The following is a 21,704-nucleotide window of genomic DNA, read 5'->3' as shown; positions in this document are numbered from 1 at the left end:
GTGGAACAGGCTGCCATGAGAGGTGGTGAGTACTCTTTCAATGGACGTCTTCAGAGGCTGGACAGACACCTGAGGTGGTTTAGCGAATCCTGCATTGAGCAGGGGGGTTGGACACGATGACCTTGGAGATGCTTTCCAATTATAACATTCTATGATAGTTGTGCAAAAAGAGTTGCAGCACCCTTGTATGACGTCATCGCTGCTGCCTGGGTGCGCACACATGACATTGCATCGGAAATGCTGGCAGGTTGGGGAAAGTTTGCAGCTGCCATGCGTTACTGGATCGTGGTCGTGCAAACATTTGCTCAAATTTAGTTGTACCCAATTAATGTAGACATGTAACGCCTTGCACGGTCTAACTTTTCAACCAAGCTGTATTTTTTTTTTTTTTAATTATCTTTTACGAAATTAAAGCAAAAACTAAATATTTATGTGAAAAGTGTATTAATAAAATAAAAAGTTTTTTTTTTTTTTTTTTTTTTTTTAATAAATAAAGATAGTATTCTGCTACAGATGGATCTGGATAAGTTTCCGAAAGGTGGCAGATGCGGTTTAACAATGAAAAATGTAAGGTTATACACATGGGAAGAAGGAATCAATGTCACCATTACACACTGAAAGGGAAACCACTGGGTAAATCTGACATGGAGAAGGACTTTGGGATCCTAGTTAATGATTAACTTTCCTGGAGCAGCCAGTGCCAGGCAGCAGCTGCCAAGGCAAACAGGATCATGGGGTGCATTAAAATAGGTCTGGATACACATGATGAGAGCATTATACTGCCTCTGTACAAATACCTGGTTAGACTGCACATGGAGTACTGTGTACAGTTCTGGGCAGCGGTGCTCAGGAAGGATATAATGGAACTAGAGTACAAATGAGGGCAACAAAATTAATAAAGGGGATGGAGGAACTACAATAAACAGAGATTATCAAAATTAGGATTATTTAGTTAAGAAAAAATACAACAGGGTCAATCTAATAACTATGTATAAGTATGTAAGGGGACAATACAAATACCGTATATACTCGAGTATCTGCCGACCCTAGTATAAGCCGAGGCACCTAATTTTGCCACGGAAAGCTGGGTAAGCTTATTGACTTTAGAGTAAGCAGGGTATGTATTGTTCCCCGTCCCTGTCCTGGTACGCATGGCTCCCCGGTCCCTGTCCTGGTATGCATGGCTCCCTGGTCCTGCTGTGCATGGCTCCCCCAATCCCGTTGTATGCAAGCTCACCTTCCTTGCACTGTCGCTGCATCTCAGTTGTCCCGGCAGCTCTCCTGTGCTGAGCGGTCACGTGGTACAGCTCATTAAGGTAATGAATATGCGCTCCACGCTTATGGGAGTGGAGATGCGTACATATTCATTACCTTAATGAGCGTTACCACGTGACCGCTCAGCACAGGAAGAGTGGACGGCGCTGAGACAACGGAGATGTAGCAACGGCACGAGGAGGGAGAGTATGAGGTCTTCTGAAAGCTGGAGGCTGCAGCTATCACTGTGCCACAGCTGCCGGCTCCTGCCGCTGCTTCCCCTCCGGCAATTACTAGTGTATAAGCCGAGGGGAGCGTTTTCAGTATACTCGGCTTATACACGAGTATATACGGCATCTCTCCAAGGATCTGTTTATACCAAGGAATGTGACGGTCACAAGGGGGCATTCTCTGCGTCTGAAGGGCAGAAGGTTTTCCACCAACATAGAGGATTATTTACCGTTAGGGCAGTGAGAATCTGGAATTCTTTGCCTGAGAAGGTGGTGATGGCGAACTCAGTTGAGTGGTTCAAGAGAGGCCTGGATATCTTCCTGGAGCAGAACAATATTGTATCTTACAGTTATTAGGTTCTTTAGAAGGACGCAGATCTGGGGGTTAATTCTGACGGAATATAGGCTGAACTGAATGGACAAATGTCTTTTTTCGGCCTTGCTAACTATGTTACTATGGGCTACGTTAATATTTGCGTTGTGCGCCGCAGCGTCGGCGACGCAACGCACAACGCAAATGTGAGCGCATGCACAACGCAGCGTTTTGTGACGCATGCATCCTTTTTTTGCTTGATTTTGGACGCACAAAAAATGCAACTTGCTGCGTCCTGTGCGCCCTGATGCGTGCGCCGCAGCGACGCATGCGTCACAAAACGCAAATGCAACGCATGTCCATGCGCCCCCATGTTAAATATAGGGGTGCATGACGCATGCGGCGACGCAGCGGCGCCCGACGCTGCGTCGCACAACGCTAATGTGAACGTAGCGTAACTGCGTCATAACAAGAAAATGGCAAAAGAGAGTCTAATTTTTTACTGTCAGGATGGCGCTGATTACCAGCTGCGCTCCCTGTATTCACACCGACGCCCGTTGTGGTGCTTAGACAAAATAATATTGTACTTTCCCTCATGCTCAAGCAATGCTTGGGATAATTTAGAGGGGGGATAAGTATCCATCCTTTTGCGCATCATCATGAACATTCTAGGGGCAAGATGAGAGTTCGCTTTAATCTAATGCTGTTATCCAAGTGTAACCTGAAGAACAAAATCATTAAAAATAAAGACCACAAACACTCTCAAAGCCATAACATAAATATCAAGAGTAAAATTCCCTTTAAAAGCTTTCAGATGGACAAGCAGAAAGAAAAAAACCTGCAGCAGCTTGAGATCTGCACGTTCCGTTATACAGAGAGCCAACACAAGAAATACGGTGAGAACAGAAGCCAGCACTGAGGACGCGTCCCCGACAGCGGAGAGGAGATGTAGAACATGTAATTAGGAGTTCTTAGGTTTACCAGCATGGGGCAGCAGCCTAAAGAGAGTCACCAGAGCTATTTGCCCCAGATACAGAGCAGCCGACACACAGAAATAAGCAGAGAAACAAGGTGGCAGCAGAGCTGGTCACAGATGAAGCCTCGGGACTACGGAGCAGAGCACCACACTGGAAGCAGCATTATGTATGGAGAAGGAGAAGCTGGCCAGGGAGGAGGACACAGCGGGCCAGAGTCAGCTTTCATGGTTTGTTCTACATTCTCTTCTTACTAGCAGGCTGAAAATACTCTTCCAATAGGTGCGGAAAGATAATGCACATTTGCTTTTAAATTTGCTTTTCTGGCACAGAAGTGTAAGAGGTTGAAGAGGAGTTGGTCAGCTGGCTTCCTGGAGAAGTGGCATTTTACAGGGGGCCTGCGAGCCCCCCTGAAGGGGCAGCTACACTACAAGGTAATCATCAAGGAGCATTGTTAAAAACACTTGTTTCACAATGATCTTCCAGTGTAAATAGGCTGCAGATCACCCGATGAATGGGCAAAAACGCTTCTTTGTTGGGTGAAATGTTCATTTGCGCGACAGCATAAAGATAGTTCTCACAAGTAGATTGTGAGGTGCTAACGGGACTCGTGGCATCCTGCGTGGCTGAGTGATCTAGTGTAGATCTCCCCGTGCACATCGTTTGCTTTGGTCTGCCAGTATAAACAGGCAATCAATAGACTGCTGGATCAGTATAAGTTTACCAATCGGCGGTCATATCGTCCTGCTGGCCAGTCAGTGTAAATAGCGGTGTGCGACATTTATCTTTCTTCTATTACGGAGATCTGTGCCATAGTAACGCTGCAATCTTTGAAGTAACTTATTTCGCAAAGTTTCGTATGCCAATGAGGAAAGATTACTCCGGCTGGCATCTCTTCCCCTGGACTAGTCCTGCCGCAAGTCTGCTAATCACGCCTGTCAGGACCATTATGAAGGCTTTCAGTCAAGGCCAAACGTAACATGGATTGTACCCAGGCTGTCAGTCACTCTCAACAAAGTTCATTAAAAGGTCCAAAGTAGGATTAGTCCAAGGAAAAAAACACCCTGCATGGGCTAGTCCTGTCTCATTAGCATTCTTCAGGATACTGGATAAATGTTACTTCAAGGATTGCAGTGTTACTTTGGCAGGTAAAATATCTGAAGGCTGTAAGAACAATGAGATTTTGATGCTGCATATTTTCACTAAGTCACAAACGGAGCGTCTTATGTTTCCAGCAAAGTGTATGGGATTCATGGAAATCTCATTCCCACGGTGCTTTATTTATGGCTCCGTGTAACAGTGACCTGCGGGGCGTGTTTGAGATATGCAACATGTCAATTTCACTTGCGGTACACTCAGTTTTAGGTGATGATGTTTCCCACAGACTTGCATTAGATATGGAAAATCCACAGGTAAAAAAATGCATGTGCGTTTTCTTAGGGAGTTTTCACGGCGGAAAATTATCAAACTCATGTAATCCCCATGACAATCAATAAGATGTTGTCAAAGTCAAATACCAGGAAGTATCAAAAACAAAGCAGCTTTATTTAACCCTTTCACGACATGTGCCGTACACATACTGCGCATGCCGTGAATCCCCCTTTGATGTGGGCTCCGCGGTGAGCCCACATCAAAGTCGCGACATGTCAGCTGTTTTGTACAGCTGACATGTGCGCGCAATAGCGGCGGGTGAAATCGCTATTCACCCGCCGCTATTAACCTGTTAAATGCCGCTGTTAAACGCAGCAGCGGCATTTAACTAAAGGTTCCGGCCGGGCGGCCGGAAATGACATCATCGCCGACTCCTGTCACATGATCGGGGGTCGGCGATGTGTCAGGACAGTAACCATAGAGGTCCTTGAGACCTCTATGGTTACTGATGCCGACCTGCTGTGAGCGCCCCCCTGTGGTCGGCCCTCACAGCACACCTGCATTTCAGCTACGTAGCAGCGATCTGATGATCGCTGCTATGTAGCAGAGCTGATCGGGTTGTGCCTGCTTCTAGCCTCCCATGGAGGCTATTGAAGCATGGCACAGGTAAAAAAAAATGTTTTAAAAAATATGAAAAAAAATATAAAAAACATAAAAAGTTTAAATCACCCCCCTTTTGCCCCATCCTAAATAAAACAATAAAAAAAAAAAAAAACCCTACACGTATTTGGTATTGCCGCGTTCAGAATCGCCCGATCTATAATAAAAAAAAAGCATTAACCTGATTGCTAAACAGCGTAGCGAGAAAAAAATTTGAAACGCCAGAATTACGTTTTTTTGGTCGCCGCGAAATTGCATTAAAATGCAATAACGGGCGATCAAAAGAACGTATCTGCACAAAAGTGATATTATTAAAAACGTCAGCTCGACACGCAAAAAATAAGCCCTCACCTGACCCCAGATCACTAAAAATTGAGACGCTTCGGGTATCGGAAAATGGCATTTTTTTTTTTTTTTAAGCAAAGTTTTGAATTTTTTTTTCCGTTTTCTAGTAAAAGACATGGTGTCGTTCAAAAGTACAACTCGTCCCGCAAAAAATAAGCCCCCACATGGCCATATTGACGGAAAAATAAAAAAGTTATGGCTCTGGGAAGGAGGGGAGTGAAAAACGAAAACGCAAAAACGAAAAAGGGCCGTGACTTGAAGGGGTTAAAACATGACATACCAGTAAGAGACAAAAACCTAGCTTAGAAAACGCGATAAAACGTGGGGGAAAAAACCCATGCAAAAGGAAAATAACACAAGGAACCTAATAATTTACATATAGGCGCATAAAATCTGTATCATCCAAAACTCACCAAAAGCTCAGTGCAGGAACACAGTCTAACAGATTTAACAAATCCACACGAACACCACTAAAGTAGCGTTTGGGTCAACATGTGTGGAGGGGGCTTTTTTTTTTTTTTTAAACATTAGAAGAAGAAAAAGAAAGAAAAATTACCTTTCTTTTCACAAAGTAATAATAAAACACACATACTTCTCACAGAATTTGAATATCAAAAGGTTAGTTTATTTCAGTTCAATACAAAAAGTGAAACTCATAGAGTTGTTACAGAGTGATCTATTTCAAGTGTATTTCTGTTAACGTTGAGGATTATGGCTTACAGTTATTATCTCAGTAAATTAGAAAAATTAACAAAAAACACCTGCAAAGGCTTCCTAAGCATCTACAAAGGTCCCTTAGTCTGTTTCAGTAGCTCCACAATCATGGGGAAGACTGCTGACTTGACAGATGTCCAGAAGGCAGTCACTGACACTCCACAAGGAAGGTAAGCCACAAAAAAAAAAGAAGGTAAGGTAAGCCACTTACTAAAGAAGCTGGCTGTTTACAGAGTGTTGTATCCTAGCATATTTAGGGTATGTGCACAAGTTACGGATTTGGCTGCGGATTTTTCGGCACAGAATCCGCATTACTTGGCACAAAACGCAGGCGAAAATGGTTGCGGATTTAATGCGGAATTGATGTGAATTTCTTGCAGACTGTCTTGCGTTTTTTGATGTGCGGATTTACCTTACTCAATGTGTAGTCAATGGGTGCAGAAACACTGCGTTTCCGCACAAAGAATGGACATGCTGCGGAAAATAAACCGCTACGTTTCTGCGTGGAATTTTACGCACTGCGGTTTTTGTTTTCCATAAGTTTACATGGTACTGTATACCGCATGGAAAACTGCTATGGATCCACAGGGCCAAATCCGCTGTGAATCGGCAGCCAAATCCACAATGTGTGCACATACCCTAATGGAAGGTTCAGTGGAAGGAAAAAAAGTGTGGTAGAAAAAGGCGCACAAGCAACTGGGATAACAAAATTAGAATATCAAAAACATAAAGTTAATGTATTTCAGTTCTTCAATACAAAAAGTGAAACTCATTATATAAAGTCATAAACAGAGTGATCTATTTTAAGTGTTTATTTCTGTTAATGTTGATGATTACAGCTTACAGCCAATGAAAACCCAAAAGTAGTTAGCTCAGTAAATTAGAATAATTAACAAAAAAAAAAAAAAACACCTGCAAAGGCTTCCTAAGCTTTTAAAAAGGTCCCTTAGTCTGTTTCAGTAGCTCCACAATCATGGAGAAGACTACTGACTTGACAGAGGTCCAGAAGGCAGTCTGACACACTCCACAGGGAGGGTAAGCCACAAAAGGTCATTGCTATAGAAGGTGGCTGTTCACAGAGTGCTGTATCCAAGCATATTAATGGAGAGTAGAGTGGAAGGAAAAAGTGTGGTAGAAAAAGGTGCACGAGCAACTGGGATAACCGCAGCCTTGAATGGATTGTTAAGAAAAGGCCATTTAAAAATTTGGGGGAAATTCACAAGGAGTGGGCTGCTGCTGGAATCATTGCTGGCATTCTAATTTTGTAAGAAGCACCTGTATATACATATATGTTTTTTATTTATCTATCTCTACATTTACATATATCTCCATATATATTTACGCACAGTCATGACCAAAAGTGTTGGCACCCTTGAAATTGGTTCAGAAAATGAAGTATTTCTCCCAGAAAATGATTGCAATTACACGTTTTGTTATACATTATTATTATTTATTATAGCGGCACTTATTCCATGGCGCTTTACATGTGAGGAGGGGTATACATAATAAAAACAAGTACAGTACAATACAAGTCACAATTGTACAGGAGGAGAGAAGACCCTGCCCACGAGGGCTCACAATCTACAAGGGCTGGGTGAGGATACAATAGGTGAGGGTAGAGCTGATCGGTGGTTACTGCAGGTTGTAGGCTTGTCGGAAGAGGTGGGTCTTCAGGGTCTTTTTGAAGGTTTCCATGGTAGGCGAGACTCGGATATGTTGTGGTAGAGAGTTCCAGAGTAGGGGGGATGCGCGGGAGAAATCTTGTATGCGATTGTGGGAAGAGGAGATAAGAGGGGGGTAGAGAAGGAGATCTTGTGAGAATCAGAGGTTGTGTGCAGGTAAGTACCGGGAGACGAGGTCACAGATGTATGGTGGAGACAGGCTGTGCATGTTTATTTCATTTGTGTTTATTGGAACAACACAAAAAAACATAACAGGCAAATTGAGCATAATTTCACACAGAACCCAAAAATGGGCCAATCAAACTTTTTGGCACCTTTCCAAAATTATGAGGAAGCAATTTTGCTTCAAGCATGTGATGATGCTCGTTCAAACTCACCTTTGGCAAGTAACAAGTTTGGGCAATATGGAAAATGACACGTGAAACCAAGTAAAAAGGGGAGAAAGAAGTTGACTCAATCTTTGCATTGTGTGCTACACTAAGCATGGGGAACAGAAAGAGGAGATGAGAATTGTCTGAGGACTTGGAAACAAAAAAAATTGTTGAAAAAACTATCAACAATCTCAACTATACAATTCTATCTCCAGAGATCTTGATATTCCTTAATCCACAGTACACAATTTTTTTTTTTTTTTTTTTTACTACTGGTAATCAAGAAATTTATCACCCGTGGCACTGTAGCTAATTTTTCTGGATATGGATGGCAGAAGAAAATTGATGAAAAGGTAACGAAGGCCAGTCTAGATGGTGGATAGGCAGCCCTAATCAAGTACCAAAATAAATTCAAGCTGTCCTGTAGGCTCAGAGTGCATCAGTGTCAGTGCAAACTATCGGTCGACATTTGAATGAAATGAAACACTATGGCAGGAGACCCCCAGGAGGACCTTACTACTAACATACAGACATAAAAAAAAAAGCTAGACTGCAGTTTGCCAAAATGTATGCGAGCAAAGCCAAAAGCCTTCTGGGAAAGACTCTTGTGCACCGATGAGACCAAGATAGAGCCGTTTGATAAAGCACATCATTCTACTGTTTACTGATCACGGAATGAGGCTTAAAAAGAAAAGAACACAGCAGTCAAATATGGTGGAAGTTCAAAGATGTTTGGGGTTGTTATGCTGCCTCTGGCACACTGGGTGTCTTGACTGTGTGCAACACATCATGAAATCTGAAGATTACCAAAGGAGTTTGGGTTCAAATGTTGTGCCCCGTGTCAGAAGTCTGGGGTTGGGTCATAGGGTCATGGGTCTGCCAGCACGACAATGACACCAAACATATGTCAAGAAGCACCCAGAAATCAGTGACCTGTCAGAAGCCATAAGGATGAATATTAGTGATGAGCGAGTGTACTCGTTATTCGAGATTTCCGAGCATGCTCGGGTGTTCTCCGAGTATCTTGGGCGTGCTCATAGATTATGTTTGAGTATCCGCAGATGCATGATTTGCGGCTGCTAGACAGCCTGAATACATGTGGGGATTCCCTAACAAACAGGCAATCCCTGCATGTGTTCAGGTTGTCTAACAGCCGAAAATCATGCAGCTGCGGGGACTCAAACAATCTACGAGCACGTCCAAGATACTCGGAGAACACCCGAGCATGCTCGGAAATCTCAAGTAACGAGCACACTCGCTCATCACTAATGAATATCTAAGCAGAGAACCACAAAAAGACCCTGCCAAAGGATAACCCGGAGAATGAGAATCTCATTAACTGAAAACTGCAAATACAGATTAAATAAACACAGGACAGATTTAATCAACTAAGGTATCATTTTAATCAGTATAACAGAGCCAACCTGACACTGTCTGTAGTTTATTGCGCAAAATCCTGGAGACAGGTTTCCTTTAAAGCTTCTTAATTTGTTACACCACACACATAAAATAAAATAAAAATCAATCACCAACGCTGGAATTGTACTGACCTGTAGAATCCTATTACCAATGTATTTTTATCATACAATGAGTGACAAAGTAAAAAACAAAGCAAAAAAAAAAGGCAGAGTTACATTTTTCTCACTGCTCCATCCCGTTTGGAATTTTTCCCCCAATTTTTTAGTACACTGTATGACAAAATTAATGCTGTCATTTAAAACTACAATTCGTTGTACAAAAAAACAAGCCTTCTTATGGCTTTGATGCCAGAAAAAAAAAAAAGGAAGAGAAGGTAGAGGGGAAATACGCAAATGCAACAAAACAAGAATTAGTTCTTTGGGTATCGGGTTACCATTTTCCGGAGTTTACGAAGAGGTGTGGCTCACAGGGTAATAATGCAGATCCACCAAAAGACACACACCCTTGTAATGATCATAAAAAGTAGCGCCAACTAAAAATGTCCATATCTCTGGGACAATATGGCAAATTTGGGGTGGAACAGAATTCTTGGGAGAAGTAGGGATAAAATAATATCCACTTTTAACCTGGTGACAGGTCCTCTGGTTATTACTAGGCCTTTTTAAACTGCATATTTTCAATGACAAAACTGCATTTGAAAGGGGCTAGTTCGATAATACATGCATGAGCTTCTACAAACTTTAGATAAAAGATTTCTACATTGGACTTATTGAAATACATGAAAAAATACCGTATATACTAGAGTATAAGCCGAGAATTGTAGCCCATTTTTTTTAGGCTGAAATTGACCCTCTCGGCTTATACTCGAGTCATACCCAGGGGTCGGGAGGGGAGCGGGGGCTGTCTAATAATACTCACCTGCTCCTGGCGCGGTCCCTGCACGTCCCCGGTTCTCCGGGTGCCGGCAGCTTCTTCCTGTATTGAACGGTTACATGGTACCGCTCATTACAGTAATGAATATGGACCCGACTCCACTCCCATAGGGGTGCAGCCGCATATTCATTACTGTAATGAGCGGTACTATGTGACCGCTCAATACAGGAAGATGCTGGCGCCGGAGAACCAGGGACTGCGCCAGGAGCAGGTGAGTATACGAGGGAAGTGCGCTAAATTCACCTGTTCCCCGTTCCACCGCCGCTGCGTCTTCCCCATCCTCTGCAGTGACGCTCAGGTCAAAGGGCACGATGACGCGACTAGTGTGCGCGCCACCCTCTGCCTGAACGTCAGTGCGGAGGACGCTGAAGACACAGCGGCAGCCAGCGGTGGAACAGGGAGCAAGTGAATATAGCAAGTGCTGGGGGCCTTAGAGGGGAGTATGTCATTTTTTTTTAATTTTTTTTTTAATCTCATTAACAGCATATGGTGCAAATGTCTGTATGGAGCATCTTATGGGGCCATGTGCAGCATTATATGGGGCAAATGTCTGTATGGAGCATCTTATGGGGCCATGTGCAGCGTTATATGGGGGGCAAATATTTGTATGGAGCATCTTATGGGGCCATCTGCAGCATTATATGGGGCAAATGTCTGTATGGAGCATCTTATGGGGCCATGTGCAGCATTATATGGGGGCAAATATCTCTATGGGGCCATGTGCAGCATTATATGGGGCAAATATCTGTATGGAGCATCTTATGGGCCATGTGCAGCATTATATGGGGCAAATATCTGTATGGGGCCATGTGCAGCATTATATGGGGGCAAATATCTCTACGGGCCATGTGCAGCATTATATGGGGCAAATGTCTGTATGGAGCATCTTATGGGGCCATGTGCAGCATTATATGGGGGCAAATATCTCTACGGGCCATGTGCAGCATTATATGGGGGCAAATATCTCTATCGGGCCATGTGCGGCATTATATGGGGCAAATATCTCTATCGGGCCATGTGCAGCATTATATGGGGCAAATATCTGTATGGAGCATCTTATGGGCCATGTGCAGCATTATATGGGGCAAATATCTCTACGGGCCATGTGCAGCATTATATGGGGCAAATATCTGTATGGGGCCATGTGCAGCATTATATGGGGCAAATATCTGTATGGGGCCATGTGCAGCATTATATGGGGGCAAATATCTCTACGGGCCATGTGCAGCATTATATGGGGCAAATATCTGTATGGGGCCATGTGCAGCATTATATGGGGGCAAATATCTCTACGGGCCATGTGCAGCATTATATGGGGCAAATATCTCTATGTGGCCGTGTGCAGCACTATATGGGGCAAATATCTGTATGGGGCAATGAGCAGCATTATATGGGGCAAATATCTGTATGGGCCATGTGCAGCATTATATGGGGCAAATATCTCTATGGGGCCATGTGCAGCATTATATGGGGCAAATATCTGTTTGGGGCAATGAGCAGCATTATATGGGGCAAATATCTCTATGGGGCCATGTGCAGCATTATATGGGGCAAATATCTCTATGGGGCCATGTGCAGCATTATATGGGGCAAATATCTCTATGGGGCAATGAGCAGCATTATATGGGGCAAATATCTCTATGGGGCCATGTGCAGCATTATATGGGGCAAATATCTGTATGGGGCAATGAGCAGCATTATATGGGGCAAATATCTCTATGGGGCCATGTGCAGCATTATATGGGGCTCCTGATTCAATATGGATATTCAAAAACACTTAACCTACTGATGTCTCCATTAATTTTACTTTTATTGGTATCCATTTTTATAATTTACCGGTAGCTGCTGCATTTTCCACCCTAGGCTTATACTCGAGTCATTAAGTTTTCCCAGTTTTTTGTGGCAAAATTAGGGGTTCTGGGCTTATACTCGGGTCGGCTTATACTAGAGTATATACGGTACTTATAATGTGCAGCCACACAGCTCTCGACTGATGGAAGTCTCACTCCACACGACTGTGCAACAATCTTAATGACCAGACTGCATTTATGTTATGTTTTCCACAAGGAGAGATCAGCATGCTGCAGCTGTCCGACCATAACTTTACTGACCAGAAACCAGCTTACCGACCATACCTCTACTGACCAGAAACCGCAGCTGTCCGACCATTCCTCTACTGACCAGAAACCTCAGCTGTCCAACCACACCTCTACTGACCAGAAAGAGCAGCTGTCCAACCATACCTCTACTGACCAGAAACCGCAGCTGTCCAACCATACCTCTACTGACCAGAAAGAGCAGCTGTCCAACCATACCTCTACTGACCAGAAACCACAGCTGCCCAACCATACCTCTACTGACCAGAAACCGCAGCTGTCCAACCATACCTCTACTGACCAGAAAGACCAGCTGTCCAACCATACCTCTACTGACCAGAAACTGCAGCTGTCCAACCATACCTCTACTGACCAGAAACCGCAGCTGCCCAACCATACCTCTACTGACCAGAAACAGCAGCTGTATGACCATAACTCTTACTGACCAGAAACTGCAGCTGTCCAACCATACCTCTACTGACCAGAAACAGCAGCTGTATGACCATAACTCTTACTGACCAGAAACTGCAGCTGTCCAACCATACCTCTACTGACCAGAAACCACAGCTGCCCAACCACACCTCTACTGACCAGAAACAGCAGCTGTACGACCACACCTCTACTGACCAGAAACAGCAGCTGTCCAACCACATCTCTACTGACCAGAAACAGCAGCTGTCCAACCACACCTCTACTGACCAGAAACCACAGCTGCCCAACCATACCTCTACTGACCAGAAACCGCAGCTGTCCAACCATACCTCTACTAACCAGAAACCACAGCTGCCCAACCATACCTCTACTGACCAGAAACAGCAGCTGTACGACCATACCTCTACTGACCAGAAACAGCAGCTGTCCGAACATACCTCTACTGACCAGAAACAGCAGCTGTATGACCATAACTCTTACTGACCAGAAACCACAGCTGTCCAACCATACCTCTACTGACCAGAAACCACAGCTATCCAACCATACCTCTACTGACCAGAAACTGCAGCTGTACGACTATACCTCTACTGACCAGAAACAGCAGCTGTCCGACCATACCTCTACTGACCAGAAACTGCAGCTGTACGACTATACCTCTACTGACCAGAAAGTGCAGCTGTGCGACCATACCTCTACTGACCAGAAACAGCAGCTGTACGACCATACCTCTACTGACCAGAAAGTGCAGCTGTGCGACCATACCTCTACTGACCAGAAACAGCAGCTGTCCGAACATACCTCTACTGACCAGAAACAGCAGCTGTATGACCATAACTCTTACTGACCAGAAACCACAGCTGTCCAACCATACCTCTACTGACCAGAAACCACAGCTATCCAACCATACCTCTACTGACCAGAAACTGCAGCTGTACGACTATACCTCTACTGACCAGAAACAGCAGCTGTCCGACCATACCTCTACTGACCAGAAACTGCAGCTGTACGACTATACCTCTACTGACCAGAAAGTGCAGCTGTGCGACCATACCTCTACTGACCAGAAACAGCAGCTGTACGACCATACCTCTACTGACCAGAAAGTGCAGCTGCCCGTGGTGCTCATACTCTGCTGATGACTCTAGGAAAGCAGTAAGGCTGCCATCACACTAGCAGTATTTGGTCAGTATTTTACCTCAGTATTTGTAAGCCAAAACCAGGCGTGGGTGATAAATACAGAAGTGGTGCATATGTTTCTATTATACTTTTCCTCTATTTGTTCCACTCCTGGTTTTGGCTTACAAATACTGATGTAAAATACTGACCAAATACTGCTAGTGTGACGGCAGCCTAAGGAGTCTGATGTCATTAGGAAGAGTTTATTTAATAGAAAAACTAAACTCCATTGTAATTCGAGATACACAAGACAACCCAAAAGACGACCATACATTCCTATTATTCTCATTTTGAAAATTTGGAAAATAATTTTAATGTTCATTCCACAACATGCACAGGTACCCTTTCATGATCCCATATTCAGTGGATTTGAAAAAAAAAGTCTACACAAAACTCCAGATTTTTGTCATGTTAACCCCTTTACCCCCGAGGGTAGTTTGCACGTTAATGACCGGGGTAATTTTTACAATTCTGACCACTGTTCCTTTATGAGGTTATAACTCTGGAACGCTTCAACAGATCTTGGCGAATCTGACAATGTTTTCTCGTGACAGATTGTACTTCATGATAGTGGTCACATTTCTTTGATATTACTTGTGTTTATTTGTGAAAAAAACGGAAATTTGGTGAAAATTGTGAAAACTTTGCAATTTTCCAACTTTGAATTTTCATGCCATTAAATCAGAGATATATCACACAAAATACATAAGTAACATTTCCCACATGTCTACTTTACATCAGCTCAATTTGGAACCAAATTTTTTGTTAGGGAGTTATAAGGGTTAAAAGTTGACCAGCAATTGCTCATTTTTACAACACCATTCTTTTTTAGGGACCACATCACAGTTGAAGTCACTTTGAGGGGTCTATATGATAGAAAATACCCAAGTGTGACACCATTCTAAAAACTGCACCCCTCAAGGTGCTCAAAACCACATTCAAGAAGTTTATTAACCCTTCAGGTGCTTCATAGGAATTTTTGGAATGTAAAAAAAAAAATGAACATTTAATTTCTTTTTTTTCACAAAAAATTTACTTCGGTTCCAATTTGTTTTATTTTCCAAAGGGTAACAGAAGAAATTGGACCCCAAAAGTTGTTGTACTGTACAATTTTATTTTGATTACACCGGTACCCCATATGTGGGGGTAAACCCCTGTTTGGGTACATGGCTGAGCTCGGAAGGGAAGGAGTGTCGTTTGAGTTTTCATTGCAAAATTGGCTGGAATTGAGATCGGCCGCCATGTCGCGTTTCGAGAGCCCCTGATGTGCCTAAACGGTGCAAATCTCCCACAAGTGACACCATTTTGGAAGGTAGTCCCCCTAAGGAACCACATTTTGACAGCTATAACTTTTCCATATTTTGGTCCACCGAGTCATGTGAGGACTTGTTTTTTGCGGGACGAGTTGACTTTTTTTTATTGGTACCATTTTCGGGCACATAAATTTTTTGGTCGCTTTTTGTTACGATTTTTGGAAGGCAGAATGAACAAAAACCAGCAATTAAAGAATTTCTTTTGGGTGGGGCGTTTACCGTTGTTTACCGTTCCACATGTGATAAAATTGATAAAGCAGTTTTATTCTTCGGGTCAGAATGATTACAGCGATACCTCATTTATATCATTTTTTTGTGTTTTGACGCTTTTATACAATCTAAACTTTTATATAAAAAATAATTGTTTTTGCATCGCTTAATTCTGAGAGCTATAACTTATTTTTTGGCTGATGGAGCTGTATGGCGGCTTGTTTTTTGAAGGACAAGATGACGTTATCAGCGGTACCATGTTTATTTATGTGTCTTTTTGATCGCGTGCTATTCCACTTTTTGTTCAGCTGTATGATGATAAAGTGTCGTTTTTTGCTTCTTTTTTTTTACGGTGTTCACTGAAGGGGTTAACTATTGGGACAGTTTTATAGTTCGGGTCGTTACGGTTGCGGGGATACCAAATATGTGCACTTCTATTGTTTTTTTTACATAAATATTGTTCCAATAAATACATTTCTTTATTTTTATATTTTTACACAGTATAATTTTTTTTTACTTTGTCCCAGGGAGGGACATCACTATATAGTGTCAGATCACTGATCTGACACTTTGCAGAGCATTGTGTCAGATCAGCGATATTACAGGCAGTGCAGGAGGCTTGCAGGACCCCGCGGCCATCTTGGATCCGGGGGGCCTGTAGGGAGGAGACCCTTGGAACAACGCGATCACATCGCGTTGTTCTGAGGGTCTCAGGGAAGCATGCAGGGAGCCCCCTCCCTGAACGATGTTTCCCTATGCCACCTATGCCACAATCTTAATTGATCGCAGTGTTCCGGGGGCTAATGTGCCGGGAACGGTCCGGGACCGCTCCTGGCACATAGTGCCAGATGTCAGTTGTGACCCGGCCGCGATCGGGGGGAGCGCGGCTAATCGCATATACGTCATACGGGCCCAGGTCACCTCGACGGAATAGTATGTCTGATGTCAGAAAGGGGTTAAAAAAATCATATGAAGAAAAATAATTTCAGAACTTTTCCTATCTTTAATGTCACCAATTAACTTTCACCACAAATACATTAATACAAATCTTTGAGGTGAAAATAAAAAACTAAAATAATGTGGTTGTGCAAGTGTGAACAACGTCCTATAACTGAATATGTGGTTTTGTTCAGAATCAGCGGATCACAATGACCTCATGGTAAATGATAGTCAGTACACGACTGCCATCATACACAGAGATTCTTAAAAGTCACGGTCTGTAAACAGCTTACAAAACTGCAAAGGAATCTCATTAGTGAAAGTTATCAATCAGGAGAAGTGTACAATAAAATTAGACATTATATACACTATAGAATACCGTGCAGATCATCAAGAACCTGCTTAAATTGGGAACAACAGTGACATTACCTAGAACTGGACATGCCTCAAAAAAAGATGAAAACGGAGGAAAATTGTTCTGGGAGGCTTCCAAGCGGAAGACAACATTAAAAGGAGCTGCGGTAATTATTTTGGGCAAGTTGTGGATGTGTACTACGTGTGACAACATTCTCCCGTATTCCTCAGATCTCTAGCTTGTGGAGTAGTGTGACAAGATGGAAGCCTTTTCTGACAAAGAAAACATTCGAGCCCTGTTAGGTTTTGGCAAAACCTACATCAAGTAGCCAAAGGCACATGCAAAACGTCTTCCGGTTTGATGAGACCAAGGTTGAACTTTTTGGTTAGTCTAAAAAGGTATGTTTGGCACAAAGCTATTGCACATCAACAAAATACACCATTATCTGCAGTAAACATGGTGGAGGCAGCGTTGTGCTTTGAGGCAGTTTTTTTGACAGTTCAAACAGTGTCTTAAGCGAATGTGGATGGAATTATGAACCATTCCACATATCAATTTTGTAATAAAACCATCAGGCCTCTGCTAAAAACAAGAGCAAGTAATGTCACATTTCAGCACATCAATGACAACAAGGATACCAGCAAATCAGCAAGAAAACGGCTTCGCTAGAAAAAGATCAAAGTTTTAGAATGGCCCAGATCTGAATCGAGTTGAAAATCTTTGGATTGACCTGAAGAGGGCGCTGTACACAGGCGATGCCATCCCAATCCGACAGAGTTCGAGTATTACTGAAAGGAAGAGTGGGCAAACATTGCCAAATTTTGATGTGCCGTGCTGATAGACCCCTTCCCAAAAAAGACTCAATGCTGTCATAAATTCTAAGGGTACGTCAAAGTATTAGTTTGAGGGTGTGCATATTTATGTAAACTACACTAATCATTTTTCTTTTTCCACCTCAAAAATTTCAGTTTATTTTTTGTACAGATGGACGACATTAAAAAGGTAGAAACTTTTTCTGAAATTACAAAAAACCTGGCATTTTAACAAGGGTAAGTAGATTTTTTTTTTCGATCCACTGTGTAATCCAAATATTACTGTGTGTCAAAAAGTGTAAAAAAAGACATTATTTGGGTTGAGTTTGAGCCACATATGTTGATGAACGATAAACTATATTAAAATTTGATAAAATTCAAGAACTACTGGGTAATACGGGCTCAAGTGAGTGATCGCGCATGAAAAGGAAAGAGGGAAACAAAAACCATTACCTGCCAGTGTGCTTGTGTGCCTGAATGCCCGGACCTGGGAGTCTGAGAGACCGGTCAGGAGGGAAATCACAGTGTCCATCATGTACTCGTCGTATATGATGCTATACTGACACTGCCGGATCAAGACGCCAATGAACTCACAGAAGTTGCTGCGAAACTTTTTCCAGTGAGGGCCAGGCATTGTTAGGGGGTAGTCACCGCTGTCCTAAAAAAAAAAATCCAACAAATAGGATATAAAACCTCTTAATATTCTAACTTATATAAACTAGAAAAAGTTCTGAGAATTCAGGGGGGAGTAATAGGGCTCTGTACGTGGGTTATAGTTAGTGCCAAGAATGGAAGCAGATCCTGCGAGATCAGGAAAGCATAACATACATTTGAGGACAAAATGGCATCCTTGGCTCTAAAGCAGCGATGTCCAATTGCCTGAGCTATACATATATACATAGCAGTGCTACAGGCCTGTTATGTTGAGTACAGGCTATGAACGCCGGCCACGGGCCAGTGTTCACAATGACATGCAAGGGTGTCTACTGCAGACTGCTGGCTGTCATGGCAACCCATTGGTGCCCCACAATCAAGTGACAGGGGCGCCGATGGGCAGGACTTGTGACGCGCTTCCTTCTGGCACATGTTAGATGCTGCCGTCAGTGATTTATAGCAGCATTTAATTTTTATATTATCAGTCGTAAAGGGGATTTAAGTTTTAACAACCCTAGTAAGAATTGGTTAGCCCTTTTACAATTTTCCGTGAATTCGGAAAGTCTGTCCGAAAGTCAATACAAAATTAGCTTTAACAGGTTACTTTATACCTCATCAAATTCTTCAGTCATTTTTCGGATAATTTCAGCATTCTGCATATTCCTGAACATTTCAATTCTTACCGTACCTGTAAGTAACAGAAAAATAAAGTTTCAGAAGACAGTTTAAAAAAATAAAAAATAAAAATAAAAATTATAGGCAGCAAACAAAAAAATGTAAGTCATGAATAATAAAAGTGAACAAAAAAAAAATACATATAGAGGAAAGGGAGTGGGGATGTAGGGAGATGCAAATTGTTGAGCCAGTAATGGGATCTTTCTTATACCAACGGTATAAAAGCTGCACGTTATTGTACAGGTATATGATGAAAAGACCCTTAAAAAAAAATCAAACATAATATCCAATTATATAAGTTGTAGGGTGGATCATTGACGGCAGAGATCAGAAAACGCCTCTGTGTGCAGGGGCCCAGGGAGAGAAAGGATGGAAACAGCCGATCTGCCCAGTTTCCTTGTTAACAGATTCAAAATCCCAAAATACTTTATAAAAACCATCCCCATAAGGTTGTGAAGCCTTATTGATGGGTCTACATTATTAACCCCCGGAGCTTTGTTCAGTTTTGCATGTTCGTTTTTCACTCCCCTCCTTCCCAGAGCCATAACTTTTATTTTTCTGTGAGGGCTTATTTCTTGCGGGACGAGTTGTGCTTTTGAACAACATCATTGGTTTTACCATGTTGTATACTAGAAAACTGGAAAAAAAAATTCCAAGTGCGGAGAAAATGCAAAAAAAAAGTGCAATCCCACGCTTGTGTTTTGTTTGGCTTTTTTGCTAGGTTCACTAAATGCTAAATCATAGACACCAAACATGTCTAGTTTATTTTTTATTTAAGTGGTGAAAAAGATTCCAAACTTTGATTTAAAAAAAAAAATTGTAAAATTTTCCAAGACCCGTAGTGTCTCCATTTTTCGTGATCTCAGGTTGGGCGACGGCTTATTTTTTGCATGCCGAGCTGATGTTTTTAATGATATTTTGGTGTAGATAGCATTTTAATGAAATGTTGCGGCGAGCAAAAATCGTAATTCTGGCGTTTTGAATTTTTACCTCACTACGCCATTTAGCGATCAGATTAATCTTTTTTATTGATAGATCGCAGAGTTCAGAATTGCCCGATTCCAAATATGTATATGCTTGATTTTTTTATTTTGAATGGGGAGAAAGGGGGTGATTTGAACTTTTATGTTTTATGTTTTCATATTTCTAACAACTTTTAAGTTTTGCCATGCTTCAATAGTCTCCATGGGAGGCTAGAAGCTGGCATAGCCTGATCGGCTCTGCTACATAGGAGCGATGCTCAGATCGCTCCTATGTAGCTAAATTACTGCATTGCTTTTGACCACCCCTGTGGTTGGCACTCACAGCAATCTGGCATCAACATGGTTGTTATGCCGACGCACTGATGACCCCCCAATCATGTGATGGGGGTCACTAGTACGCGCATTTGCAGACGGATGGCCGGAGGCGCTTGTTAAATGCTGCTGTCAGAGTTAACAACTGCATTTAACTAGTTAATGGGTGCAGGCGGATCGCAATTCCACCTGCACCTATTGCAGGCACATGTCAGCTGTTCAAAACAGCTGACATGTCCCGGCTTTGATGTGGGCTCACCGCCGGAGCCCGCATGAAAGCAGGGGTACTGACCTCGGATGTACTATTCCGTCCGAGGTCAGAAAGAGGTAATATCCAGTCATCTGAATGGCACATAACAGTAGGCAATTATGTTCTCCCATCACTAAGATGTCAGCGGTTCGGACGGCCCACCACGCTCTTCTTACCTTTACACCCTGAACACTGGATGAAGAAGTTTATTAAGTCCAGAAGCGCAATATCTCGGTCCTGCTTGTAAGATTCAATCCAGTCGTCGACTACAGACTGTGGAGGAAAGAGGCAATGGGTCAGTAATATTAATCAGAATGTCTCCTTGAATTCTAACATCTCAGACTTTCATAATTCTTTTTTAAAGGGAATGGAAATTTTTTTGTGATAGATTTTCCTTTTACGGTATAAAGTAACATAAGCTGTATACTAAACGCTTATGTATTTTTTGTGATCAGCTCGCTCATTGAATTATCACATTAGGCCCGACACCCCAAATAAATCTTTATGTATAAATGTAAGGAGTCTGCAGCATAGATTGCAACCCGCAGCACCCGACAAAGCAAGGACTTCAGGAAGAAAATTTCTGCACCACAACCTGCCATTTTGACCTTCGCGATTACCTGCATGGCGCTCTTGCCCATCTTCACAACTTCAAAGAGGGTGACTGGCTCGCCGCCTTCTCCGTTCAGCTGAGGATGTCCGTTTGCCCTCCCTCTTCCCCTGGATCCAGGCTCTCCCCGACTCCTCTCACCTGGAGTCTTCCGCGGTTTCTTTATGGCAGACTACAAACACAAGGAGTGATTGAGGACGAGCTTTCTGCCATGTAACCAGGCGCGTCATTTAGAGAGCACAGCGCCACATACCGGAGGCCTCCCTGGACGCCCTCTTTTTCTCTTCCCCTTCACCTCCATATCCTCCACAATTTCGGAGCTCATCTCGCTGGCCACGGCGGACATGTCTGTGTGCACTGTAGCGCTCTCATTTGTGGAGTCCCTAGGAGAAAGTGTACATTGCACTTGATTCTCTAGATCAGGGAAATGACACTCGAAACGCTAAAAGTGCAAGACAAGAACTTACTGCAAAACCGACAGCTCGGAAGTAATCATTGCTGCAGAAGTTTTGTCTCCAGACGAGGTATGATCCCAGGGAGATTTGCTGCCAAATGTTATATTCAGGTTCAGTTATTGGAAATTGCTCCGTGATAAACCTAGAAGAATGACAAACATGACAA

The 21,704-nt window shown here is 42.8% G+C and overlaps 2 protein-coding genes across 4 annotated transcripts in view; one reads left to right on the top strand and one right to left on the bottom strand.

Annotated features, from left to right (window-relative positions):
• Nucleotides 1-21,704, bottom strand: part of STAG1 (STAG1 cohesin complex component) — a 190,854-nt gene that overhangs the window by 46,768 nt on the left and 122,382 nt on the right. For all 3 annotated transcript variants that reach the window (XM_077291303.1, XM_077291304.1, XM_077291306.1), the window contains 6 exons: nucleotides 21,551-21,680; nucleotides 21,337-21,466; nucleotides 21,094-21,255; nucleotides 20,650-20,746; nucleotides 18,865-18,941; nucleotides 18,053-18,257 (listed from right to left, as the gene is read on the bottom strand). In XM_077291303.1, coding sequence (XP_077147418.1) covers nucleotides 18,053-18,257; nucleotides 18,865-18,941; nucleotides 20,650-20,746; nucleotides 21,094-21,255; nucleotides 21,337-21,466; nucleotides 21,551-21,579 — 700 coding nt within the window. In that variant the 5' untranslated portion in view covers nucleotides 21,580-21,680. The remainder of the gene's footprint in view (nucleotides 1-18,052; nucleotides 18,258-18,864; nucleotides 18,942-20,649; nucleotides 20,747-21,093; nucleotides 21,256-21,336; nucleotides 21,467-21,550; nucleotides 21,681-21,704) is intronic.
• The window catches only part of LOC143808540 (uncharacterized), an 84,783-nt gene continuing 65,750 nt past the window's right edge, over nucleotides 2,672-21,704 (top strand). The window contains exons 1-2 of the mRNA XM_077291307.1: nucleotides 2,672-3,001; nucleotides 3,104-3,205. Of these exons, the coding sequence (XP_077147422.1) occupies nucleotides 2,783-3,001; nucleotides 3,104-3,205 (321 nt within the window). The 5' untranslated portion in view covers nucleotides 2,672-2,782. The remainder of the gene's footprint in view (nucleotides 3,002-3,103; nucleotides 3,206-21,704) is intronic.

The sequence above is a fragment of the Ranitomeya variabilis genome, chromosome 2, assembly GCF_051348905.1.
Source record: "Ranitomeya variabilis isolate aRanVar5 chromosome 2, aRanVar5.hap1, whole genome shotgun sequence".
In the NCBI taxonomy this organism is placed as follows: domain Eukaryota; kingdom Metazoa; phylum Chordata; class Amphibia; order Anura; family Dendrobatidae; genus Ranitomeya; species Ranitomeya variabilis.
The sequence above is the reverse complement of the archived record's forward strand: the minus strand, read 5'-3'. Positions and strand labels throughout refer to the sequence as shown.